Genomic DNA, 12,248 nt, shown 5'->3' with positions numbered 1-12,248 from the left:
CCGATCACCTTACCTGCTGCTGCCACGTTAAATAGAGCCATCCAAATATCCTGCCCCAAGATGGCCAATAATTACTTATTCATTGGCAGGTGGGGGGAGGAGGGGTGGGCTGGAGCAGTGCAGAAGGGCTGGCTGATGAATAGAGGCCCTTGTGAAAAGCTGCAGCAGGAAACAGCTGACACAAGAGTATCCTTTTACGCGGCTGCCTCCTGAGATGCCAGGACAACAAGGCTTCGAGCCTGGCCCCACAGCCCAGAGCAGACACCCCCTAGAAAGGAATGCAGATAACTGGCAAAAAGGCCAAGAGGGGCACAACCCTGCTCAGCAACAACAGCATAGTCCTGAACATGGTTCTCTTCTGAACCTGGAGCAGCTCCGTTGGTGTTACTCTGAGTGTGCAGCTACCTGCGGGAATACCCTCATGCTCATCAATGCTCTTACTAACATTGCATTTACAGGTCCACTGCATGGCACAGAGGTACTTTCAGCTGCTTTGCTACACTAAGCCTGCAGGGCACACCTACTCTGCCAGGTGTAAGCGCACGCAGCAGCGAGAGCTCTGGAACTGACAGAACAGAGGTCAGCAGAGTTACCGAACACCTCCGAATATTCACAGGTAGGCTACTGTTGCTCTGCTCCCTGCCAACACCTGAGAGATGGAAATCTCACACTCCGGGGGGCCAGTCGGAGGGCACACAGGGGCTGCAGGCAGTTGATCACTGAGGTATCACTGGCGCCTCTCGCTGGACGCCAATTTGCTCCTCATTCCACAGCTTTCGAGAGGCCTGGAATTCATTCCAGTAAGGGTGGTCTTCAATAGCAAATAACTCTGAAGACATGACACCCAACACCCCCGCCTCCCGATATGGCCACAGCGTGCAGGTAGGGGCCCTGGCAAATACCTGCCCTCCAAAGCACCTGTTTATCCCTCGGGCGCAGTAACCAGCAGGTGAACCCCATTCAATATTTATCCCCGTGGCTTTCACAGATCAGCAGCCCAGGCGAGGCAAACCCTCTTAATTAAAACTGGAGCTTGCTTCAAAGGGCCCCATTCAGGCCGTCAGTCAGCGCTCACAGGACAAAAGAGCCCGGGTCACGTAGCTGCAGGGAAACCAGAGAAGGACGCACTTCTTCGTCTTCACTTTCCCTCCTCCTCTTTTTCCACCTCCCACCATCTGATCCCAGCCACACACCTGCGGCAGGTTACGATGAAGTTGTGAGAGTGTAACCACCTCTGCAAGCTGTGCTGCAGCATCCTAAAGCCAAGCACGCCTCAATCATTAGGAGCAACTTGGTAGTCTGTCCAGAGAGAACCTCCAGATATCCACTATTGATCACTTTTGTTTTTGCCCGTCCCGTTCACAATTATTGTCTGAAGGCCAAGAAAAATGCCCAACGGATTTGTTTTCCCAAGTGGATCATTATGGCTTTGCCAGACTGGTCCACCTGATTCATCTTTATTATTTATTTATTTTTTACTTTGAAGTTATTACAATCTGAACAGTTATGACCGAGGGATGGGAAAGATGTAGACAAAAGAAGGGCAAGAAGAGGAGAGGGAAAGAAAAACAGAGGGGAAGAGGGACAGAGAGAAAAGACGGGAAAAATCCACTGCTGCAAAAAAGAAGAAGAAAACAAACAAAAAAAGAGAAGAAGACGGTAGGAGAACCGCAGCAATAAGCAAGATGAGCATAAGTATAGAGGCAGCAGCCAGGCAATATAGTGTGTCTGTGAACACCTGTGCGCTTGTGCTCCAAAGGTTTCTACATGTAACGATCTAACAGTAGGTGTGGGGAGCCACAGCCCTGCCAGCAGGCATGGAGGAGATCTACTGATCACTAACGGTGCCGTGAGACCTTTGAGAACATGCTGTGACTGGTTCTGCTTCACACAGGACAGCGAGTAAAACTTCTCATTTGCAGGAGACGTCAGAACTGCTGACTCATAAGAAATGCTCTGCATGGAGAAACTTGTTCTATCTTATTCTTCAAAAAATTCAACACATTTTGAATATTCTCAGTAGAAGCAGCTAAAAGAAGCAGTCAGCTTATTAATCAAAGTAAATGAATCAGCTACTATTTTAATAATCGTCTCAAAACTGTTTGGTTTTTTTGCATCTTTTGCAACACAGTAGCTTGTTACATTTTTTACTAATATGACTTCACATACAGTAAAACTCCCCAAAATATATACCAACAAATATGACACAGGAGTGATGGTGTTGCTAGTTGTTCAACTTCTGTTTGAACAGGTTGTTTCCCTTTCCAGCAGTTTGAACTGAACGTTGGCCGTCTGACATGACAGCACTGATTTCCCTCATATTGTAAAACTGCAGACTTTTACAGACTCAACAACATGAAGGTAAACCAACAATGACGGCCTGTAATATTAATTATTCAGTCTGTTTATCCTTAATAGACCAAAGAAATAATACTACATGATGCTAAATACTACTGTTTCCTAGAGGGGTGTCACCATAACAATCACTAGGATCACGTCAACAACCCACCTATGATAACGCTGTAAATTCTAATTTTGTGAAGTCATTCGATTCAGACTCGGCGCCACGCACTTTCATTTTCATGTTAACAGAAAAGATAAATACAACCAGATTTCTGATGAATTTGACTCGTGACTTTTTTGCCATTACTTTGTTGTTTTGTAATGTTTCAGTAGTATTGTATAGATATTACAAGTGTTTGGCCCATTTTAGTCTCTGTTATAAAACGTTACATAAAAGGATCAGCGTAGTCTTGTATGTGCATGGATTCCTTACTCAGCTTTTCTGATAACTGCACTGCTGCAACACTGTTCAGACAAGTTCAACAGGTTATTTGTGATACTATCTATATATTACATTCCATAATACTGACAGATTTTCTTTCATTAATTAATTATGTTAGAGTCATTTTGTAGGGCTGACTGCTGATTACTAACTTTGTGTCTTTGAAAACATTAGACATTTATTATGTTCAAATTCCTTTTTTTTGTGACACAAAAAGTTGATGGCACTCATATCCTTCCTCATGATTTCAATTCTTTTAAAGCCATTTGAAATAAAAACACATTTTATGGTGAAAGACATGAAAACAGCAGTGAAAAGTACAGCGCACACGCTGTTACATTTTCAGTTAGGCCGAAACAAGTTCGAGCCTCTGACCACAGTCTCTATCAATCTGGTGGAGTATACCGCCACCCAGTGGTGATGCTGATTATCTGAAAACCTCTAATATGATCGAAGCGAGAAAATCCACCATAAGAGGGTCAGCCCGTGGCACCGTGTAGCAAACCTTTAAAGCACAACTAACACCAGTGTAACGATGTCTCAGTGAGCCAGCACACAGGCTGGATCTGTCTCACACACAGCATTTTCACAAAGCCTCTGCAACAGAACATCTCAACTATCAGGCTCTGGTACGGTTGTCACGATACGGGAATTTCAAACAGAAGAAAACCACGGGGAAGATCGTGACCCCATCCTGGAACAACAAAAGCTGAAGAAGTCATATCCTGACTTGTTAACCTGTTAATTTTCAACAGATTTTCTAAACTCAAACAACTAATATTGGATTTAACAAAATAGGTATTTGAGATCAAGCTTGGGGGGTTTATTGATTTACAAATTGTTTAAATCATTTCATTACACATGGTGAAGTTAATTACTGTTTAAGTTACTGTAGAATTCAAAAGAAGAGCATTCATGACATTTGGATGAAGACCGGTATTATAAATAAAGAAGCTATAATAAGCAGAGCGCTCACTGACAGACTGCAGCGATCACAGGCTGCATTGTAAAAATGACCTCACAGGTGGCTACAACAAAACAGGAAACACACTTTAATAAATGAATGTAAAAGCAGAAAAATTAGAGTTTGTCATGCTGTCTACATCCACCTGTCCCACTGCTGCGCCTCAGTCCTCAGCTCTGCTTTTGCTCTGATTGGTTCTCCACACTCTGAACTCTGATCAGCTTCACTTCCCCTGCTGCTCTGCACAGCCAGCAACCCTCTGCTTCTCCACGTGTCCGTGATCCGCTCTGTCACAGCTCAATATTCCATCTGCCAGTCGTGCAGTTTGCAATAATTATTAATCTTTTACCTGACTAGCGGCTATGTTAATAATAACAGATGGCTAATGTGGCTATCGGGTAATTGCTAATAGTTAAACAGCTAACGTTAACCCGTGTGCTGGTCAGGTTACCATTGATGATAACTGTTTAATATTTTAATGTGGTTGAAATGGGAGCTGATCTCTGAAATTCCTCCTAAAGTGGTGTTCAGTGTTATGAACTTTAACTACTTCAGCTATTAGTGAGGAGAGGACCTGTGAGCCTGTCTGGATCGTACTCACGCAGGAAGTAGAGGAACAACCGGGAGCTTGGTGTTTCGTCTCGGCATTCCAACTCTGAGGTCCCGCTGGCTGGTTTTCCAGCTCCGGCTCATCGTCTGTGAACACGACTCCCTTCTCCAGTCGCTGCCTTTTACGGCTCTGAGAAGCAAACACAGGAAACTTTACTGATCTGTGCATTTCTTATTCTAATGAAACCAGCACAGAAGCTGCTAATGCTGCATACGATCACTGTTTAAATGTAACGCAGAGTAAATCTGGTGTTAGTGAACAACAGGCATCGGTGCCTACCGTGTTCTCTGCAGTGCGGATGCGTTTCCTGTCTTGCTGGAAGTCATCATCTTTCACACAGTCGGAGCTGAGAGATGCCTGGAACTTCTCTGACAGTCGAGAGGCTAGAGACTGTTTTCTTCCTTCTTCTTCTGGGAGAAGCACTAAAACACAGAAACAACACATGCAAATGGATGTTTTATATACAGTTAGTAAGATAATCTTCTACACTGGTTTAATGAAATGCTTTAAGTGTCACAAGCCTCTGTGATGAGTCCTTTAACAACTGTGCCGTTGTTGGGAGGCACCTGTTGCTCCAAAACACTGGTGTTGGTTTTTAAGAGCTTAAATAATTTAACTAAATTAAATTGATGTAATTCGGACGCCAATCTCCTGGTTAAAAATGTGTGAATTTCCTTTAAGTCCACCAAAAGGATTCTAAAGAACGTATTACTTTATAACCGAGCTAATGAGGATACACAGGGTCGACTGACTATATAACAAAAACATTGTAACTGTGAGTCGTTGTCATTCTAATGCCAAAGTGAAAGTTATGCCGAGGTTAGCTGGTCGTTGTTGTAGTTTTTCTCTGTATGTTCTGCTGCTGCATTTCCAGATGACTTCATATAAAAACTAAAGTTAAGACACAAATCTGGACTAATGGTCCCAGGGGGGGTTTTGAGTATCGATTTTCCGATTAAAATCGATTCTAGCTTGAAATGTGATATCAATTCATTAAAATCCTGAATCGAGTTTTAAATATACATTTATTTAGCCTGAAACGCCAGAATCTCAGGTTAAACCTCACAAGCTTTCGACAGACACCAAACAGCTAAAGTGAGAGCAGGCACAGGGATTCTGCACAAAGACAAACGCAAAGCGCGGACCCGCCAACGCATCATGAGGTGTCGGCTTTCCCGACGGCGTGTCCGACCGTGGACGTGCCGTCGAGGCTGAAAGCCGACAGCTCACAGATTCTGATGCGTCTGATTGCGTTTACATCTTTTTTTGCGTTAGATTCTGAGTGGCAGGTTTTGTCTCTCCAACCATCCCCCTGACTTTTCCTGTTTTGCTTCCACCACGGTGAAAATCGCACTTCCTGCAGAGCTCTCTGTCTCTCTGTGTACTTCGAGAACAGTTTCCCATCTAAAAATCTCTGTTTTCTGCATTATTCGCTTGCTTGTTACGCACCAGTCTACCGTTATGTACAGCGCTGTCGGCCAGTTTTTCTTTTTTTAATTTAACTGACTTCCAACAAGAAAGTCGTAATAAAATAACTTTGCACTTCTGTGTTTTATCCTCAGTTACTTTGACACAAAGGCATCTGCTGTGATGCTCACACCTCTGATGACGTCTCACAAGTGTCAGCTGTCTTTTTATAGATATAAAAATATAGAGATGTGCTGATAAATGCTCAGAATTATAATATTTCTGACTGTCTGAGGCAAAATTTTCCCGATTCAAATCAAATCAAATCGTGGATCGAACCGAATCGATCCTAGAAATCAGTGGCGACACCCAGCCCTAAATGGCAGTAAGTGAAAGGGTGATTTAATTAAGGACATGTTCAAATATCAGTCATCCTTGGAACTGTTGTGATTGATTGGATAGTCCGTGCAAGGAGAGACATACCCATTCTCCCTCCTATTTAATTATTCTGCCCACAGAAATAACATTACTAATGCCAGAATTTCAGATTTGCTCGTCTGAATTTCTACTCGGATGCCCCTTAAAGACGGACTTTAAGTCAGAGCAGCCCAACCAGCCCCAATTTAACAATCAAAGATAGTGGCAGTGGACATAAACACCAGTAAAACTGTGAACCGTATCTGTGCTGACACAAATAAGCCATACACAGAGCACTGACCGGGTTCTGCAACGTTTTTAAGGACAAAAACCAAACGCTGCACTGTGTAACATAAAACTGCAGGTGATCAACAGCTAACTACGAGTTAATCGAGTGACTAGTGGCTGCAGGTACCATTGTAACAACAGGAGTACAGGTTCAGGTACTGTATGTTTCACAACTAAAACCCAGGTCTACTTACTGGGTTCTTGTGCTGAAGTCGACGGCTGAGCCGTGTCTTTAGAGGGTGACACAGTGAGGTCCACAACAGCATGTTTGTCTGCTGCTGTTGCCTTGTTCCTGCTGGATTTGCTGTGACACCCACACTTGCAAGACGTGGGGGAGTCGGACTTGTGGCTCTTGTCTGGACCGGTGCTTCCTCCTTCCTGCAGTTTGGCTATAATCCGATAGTGAAACAGAGAACTGTCAGTAACATTGACCCTGAGTGGCTATTAGTTTTTTGTGTATAAGAAAAAATGAAATTATACTTACAAGAAAACAGTAAGAACAAAAGAAATGAGTCAGTGGTTAAACTAAAGTCTTAATTTACCCATTTTGCTCAATATTTTTATCACATGAATCATAATTTAAAATAATCCGTACTGATCTTAATCCATTGTTTGAAATAAGTCATTTTAGCTCCCTCATCATTACCTTTAATCTAATATTGTTTTAATAGGCTGCCAATCATAAACAAGAGGTACAGTGGGGCAAAAAAGTATTTAGTCAGCCACCGATTGTGCAAGTTCCCCCACCTAAAATGATGACAGAGGTCAGTAATTTGCACCAGAGGTACACTTCAACTGTGAGAGACCGAATGTGAAAAAAAAATCCATGAATCCACATGGTAGGATTTGTAAAGAATTTATTCGTAAATCAGGGTGGAAAATAAGTATTTGGTCAATAACAAAAATACAACTCAATACTTTGTAACATAACCTTTGTTGGCAATAACAGAGGTCAAACGTTTACTATAGGTCTTTACCAGGTTTGCACACACAGTAGCTGGTATTTTGGCCCATTCCTCCATGCAGATCTTCTCGAGAGCAGTGATGTTTTGGGCCTGTCGCCGAGCAACACGGACTTTCAACTTCCGCCACAGATTTTCTATGGGGTTGAGGTCTGGAGACTGGCTAGGCCACTCCAGGACTTTCAAATGCTTCTTACGGAGCCACTCCTTTGTTGCCCGGGCGGTGTGTTTTGGATCATTGTCATGTTGGAAGACCCAGCCTCGTTTCATCTTCAAAGTTCTCACTGATGGAAGGAGGTTTTGGCTCAAAATCTCACGATACATGGCCCCATTCATTCTGTCCTTAACACGGATCAGTCGTCCTGTCCCCTTGGCAGAAAAACAGCCCCATAGCATGATGTTTCCACCCCCATGCTTCACAGTAGGTATGGTGTTCTTGGGATGCAACTCAGTATTCTTCTTCCTCCAAACACGACGAGTTGAGTTTATACCAAAAAGTTCTACTTTGGTTTCATCTGACCACATGACATTCTCCCAATCCTCTGCTGTATCATCCATGTGCTCTCTGGCAAACTTCAGACGGGCCTGGACATGCACTGGCTTCAGCAGCGGAACACGTCTGGCACTGCGGGATTTGATTCCCTGCCGTTGTAGTGTGTTACTGATGGTGACCTTTGTTACTTTGGTCCCAGCTCTCTGCAGGTCATTCACCAGGTCCCCCCGTGTGGTTCTGGGATCTTTGCTCACCGTTCTCATGATCATTTTGACCCCACGGGATGAGATCTTGCGTGGAGCCCCAGATCGAGGGAGATTATCAGTGGTCTTGTATGTCTTCCATTTTCTGATGATTGCTCCCACAGTTGATTTTTTCACACCAAGCTGCTTGCCTATTGTAGATTCACTCTTCCCAGTCTGGTGCAGGTCTACAATACTTTTCCTGGTGTCCTTCGAAAGCTCTTTGGTCTTGGCCATGGCGGAGTTTGGAGTCTGACTGTTTGAGGCTGTGGACAGGTGTCTTTTATACAGATGATGAGTTCAAACAGGTGCCATTCATACAGGTAACGAGTGGGGGACAGAAAAGCTTCTTACAGAAGACGTTACAGGTCTGTGAGAGCCAGAGATTTTCCTTGTTTGAGGTGACCAAATACTTATTTTCCACCCTGATTTACGAATAAATTCTTTACAAATCCTACCATGTGGATTCATGGATTTTTTTTTCACATTCTGTCTCTCACAGTTGAAGTGTACCTCTGGTGCAAATTACTGACCTCTGTCATCATTTTAGGTGGGGGAACTTGCACAATCGGTGGCTGACTAAATACTTTTTTGCCCCACTGTATAAACACCAAATCGGTGGGGCTTCTATACTCACAGCCAGAGCTATGAGCGGCTCTGGCACCATAAAGAGCAGAAAAACTTTAAGACCTGGTTTTAGACTCACAGGGAGTCTTCGTCCATATGCTAAGCTAAACAGTTTTATGAGTATCCACTGGAGCAGTTTAAATGTGACAGAAAAAGCAGATTTCATTGTATAGATAAAGTGCAAGTATATCATCCAACTTGAATTTTACATGTACATGCACTCAGTCATACCAGGCTTACCAAACTGTGCATGCTGCCAACCCAGGGCTGAACAAAGCAACGCCAAGCTCTTTCCACTTCCAGTTGGAGACTCTAGTAAACAGTACTGCCCTGTGTTCAAACCTCGTACAATCTACAAAACAACAGAGAAGAGCTAAGTTAAAACATACAACGCTGAAGTGAAAAACAATGAAATGTCCACTACAGCCACGGTTTATGCTCCACATTATAATGTTCAGGGTGATTTTTGTTTTAACTAGTTATCACGTTCCCTGCGAGCTAATGTGAATGTGAGATTAGGATCTTGGAGGACTGTACAGGAGTATGTCTAGGATGGGTGAAAACCTCCCTTCGCCTATCTCAAGGGAAACATGTTATTAAGCTTGCAGGTGTAGCAGTCTGTTTGCTTTGTGCAAAGGGTACATGTGACTGTGCAACCATACCAAACTTTATGAAGAACTTAGGGAGAAGACCCAAACTTACATTTTCAAAATGCAAATACATGCATAAGTCAGACAAAGGAACAGCGAGGTTTGCAGGATCGTAGTAGAAACTATGCTATGATTGCATGTTGTGTATTTAGCTTATAATAAAGTGGTTTTCCTGTAAAAATTGTTTTGATATCCAAACTTAAAAAAAAAAAATCAAGAAAAAAAAACACATTACTAAATAATAATGTATAATGAACGGTACTAGTAGTGAGTCAGATCACAGCAGACTGTTGTTTTTTTTGGTAAAATATTTTAATAATGTAGTGAAGCAGTGCATCAGGAGGTGAGCGTCATTTAATCAGCATTAAGTGTGGTTTTGAGTTTTTTCATGACCAGAGACATTGAAAGAAAGACACGTGTAGCCTGGCACAGCCTCTGTCACTGCACAAGCAAGCACAGATGGATGCGACTCACTAAATTCATCATAGCCAGCTGGGACGGGTAAGCCTTGCAGGGGAAGTGGATCTTCACCCCTCCAATGGTGTACTCCACTGGTGATGAAGTCATGCTCGCCTGTCCCGACAAAAGTTCAGAGTAACACGAGTTAGGTGTGTAAGGTACAGTAACATACAACTAACGCACTACGAAGTAGCCTGCAGTAGTTACACTATTTCTTCTGTCTGAAGACGTCACCCAGATAGGTAAAGCTGGAGAAAGTGATGCGTTAGCTTGAACGTTTTTGCTCGAATACCAAGCAAGAGCTAATACTACGAGCTGCACCATTACTGTACTACTAGAGTATCCCATGGTTACACTGGTCACGCCTGTCACTAAAGACATATATTTGCATATTTGTAAACAAAACAGCAAAATATACAGCTGTTTACATCTTCTTTACTTACTGTGATTCTTCCCGCTCTCACAAATCACGCTAAGGATCCGGACAGGAAGTCGGCTACATTGCACATTAAAACTTCACGCGAAAGCTTTCAAAATAAAACTGGTATTGGAAAAGATCACGAAACATGTTGTACGTTAAAGGCCCATTTGCTCTATATTCTTTTGACATGTTAACTTATACAATTCTCAGAAGTTAGGCAACGTTAAAAATACGTGTGCAATAGTGTGTACAATAATGTAAATTCATCCCGCTATTTTACGCTTTTATTATGAATAGTTAGCGCTGACCAGTGACTGCAACTTATGTGGCTACAAAACGCCGGAAATTACGTCAGTAAACATTAGCGCCGTTGACTGGAGAGTCACGTTGTTATTCCCGGAAGTTTAGCGGGCAATTGGAAAAAGTGAAAGGAGGCCGACGGTGCTGCATTTCAGTAGTGATCAATAAATGCATTGATCTGCAATAACTTGTATACCAGAGTGGAGTACATGTAGTTAAATCTATGTATATCTAACTATTATATAATATTCAATAATCAGTGATAGCTTCTTGACATATTTAAGCTTTCATTACCACATTTCTTTTACCATACTTATTTTATTTATTATTTTTTTAAACATTGCATGCTAACCAGCAGCAGTCACAACTTAATATTTATTGTTGTCATTTTGATTGAATAGAATAAAGTTGGCTAATATTTCACTCGATAATGTTTCCATGTTTTTAAGAGTTTTTTTTCTTACAAAGTAGCATCAGGGCCCCATTAATAAATATAGGTATAAATTAGGGGTGCAACGATATTCGTATCGATATTGAACCGTTCGATACAGTGCTTTCGGTTCGGTACGCATATGTATCGAACAATACAACATTTGTAATTTATTTTATCAACTTTCCTTCTGACGATGCTGTCTGTGTTGAGCGCTCAGTGAATCTGCGTTCAACTACTCCGCCTAGGCTGCACTGTTGAGCGCAGATCCACTGAGCGTTCAACACAGACAGCATCGTCAGAAGGAAGAGCGCAGGGCAAGCTAGCAAGACAGAAGTTAAGCTCTCCTTGCAACATCGCAAATTGACCCTCCCCCACCCTCATTCAGATCTGGCATTTGGAATTATTTTGGTTTTCATGTGATGTATGACCCTAAAGGTAAGCGCGTCATGGACTAAAGTAAAACAGTATGTTGGATGTGCCACGCAATGCTCAATTACATGGGTGGGAACTAGTGTGTTAGCACAGTTAGCTCGTTAACGTGTTGGCCGTCTAGCCCCACGCAGGGGTAGCTCATTAACGGAGATTTGCCGTGTTGTGGCTTTAACGTCATTTCAACGAGATTAACGCTGACAGCACTAGTGGGAACACAACGAATATGACTGCACATTTACGCCGACATCATCCTAGTGCAAAGACAAGTGGAAGCAGACAAAAACAACAAGCATGCATGCTACAAACTTTACCCGAGTCATTTAGACAGCCGTTAGCACAGGATTCTCCTTATGGGGACCTGATATGTTTAATATTGTGGCGAGCTCAGACAAGGAGGAGACGGAGGTATCGTTTGGTCTTGCTTCCCGTGAGCTAGCCAGGGAGCACAGCCGTTTATTGACATCTGCAGAAGAACACTGCCGCTAGCTAACTGCTCAGCGCAGTAACGCACAGCAACAACAACACACAGGGCGCCCTCTGACCCTGGAAGGACACACCGTTGCAGCGAGAGGGCGTCACCCGTCACTATGGCAACATAAACAAAACATAACTGTACAAACAGAACCCCGAACAGCCCTGACCCGCTACAATATGCTGCTGAGAATATAGCCCAGAAGAAGCGGATAGTATAGCTTTTATTTTGGAAAGAGCCATTTCTCTGTAATAAACTCTCTTTTCCAAAGATGAGTGATTCCTCA

At 42.9% G+C, this 12,248-nt stretch overlaps 1 protein-coding gene across 2 annotated transcripts in view; it reads right to left on the bottom strand.

Annotated features, from left to right (window-relative positions):
* The window catches only part of brip1 (BRCA1 interacting helicase 1), a 44,511-nt gene extending 34,075 nt beyond the window's left edge, over positions 1-10,436 (bottom strand). Inside the window, exons 1-6 of one of the 2 annotated variants that reach the window (XM_085379385.1) lie at positions 10,348-10,436; positions 9,920-10,018; positions 9,036-9,147; positions 6,666-6,860; positions 4,639-4,781; positions 4,351-4,488 (exon numbers count right to left, since the gene is read on the bottom strand). In XM_085379385.1, the coding sequence (XP_085235511.1) occupies positions 4,351-4,488; positions 4,639-4,781; positions 6,666-6,860; positions 9,036-9,147; positions 9,920-10,012 (681 nt within the window). In that variant the 5' untranslated portion in view covers positions 10,013-10,018; positions 10,348-10,436. Of the gene's footprint in view, positions 1-4,350; positions 4,489-4,638; positions 4,782-6,665; positions 6,861-9,035; positions 9,148-9,919; positions 10,019-10,111; positions 10,259-10,347 lie in introns of those variants that run through there. The other variant, XM_085379383.1, reaches the window with a different exon arrangement.
* Between the last annotated feature and the right edge of the window lie 1,812 nt (positions 10,437-12,248).

This window comes from Rhamphochromis longiceps, linkage group LG14 (genome assembly GCF_057381845.1).
Source record: "Rhamphochromis longiceps isolate RC_006_pf linkage group LG14, R_longiceps_female_GT1.1, whole genome shotgun sequence".
Taxonomy (NCBI): domain Eukaryota; kingdom Metazoa; phylum Chordata; class Actinopteri; order Cichliformes; family Cichlidae; genus Rhamphochromis; species Rhamphochromis longiceps.
The sequence above is the reverse complement of the archived record's forward strand: the minus strand, read 5'-3'. Positions and strand labels throughout refer to the sequence as shown.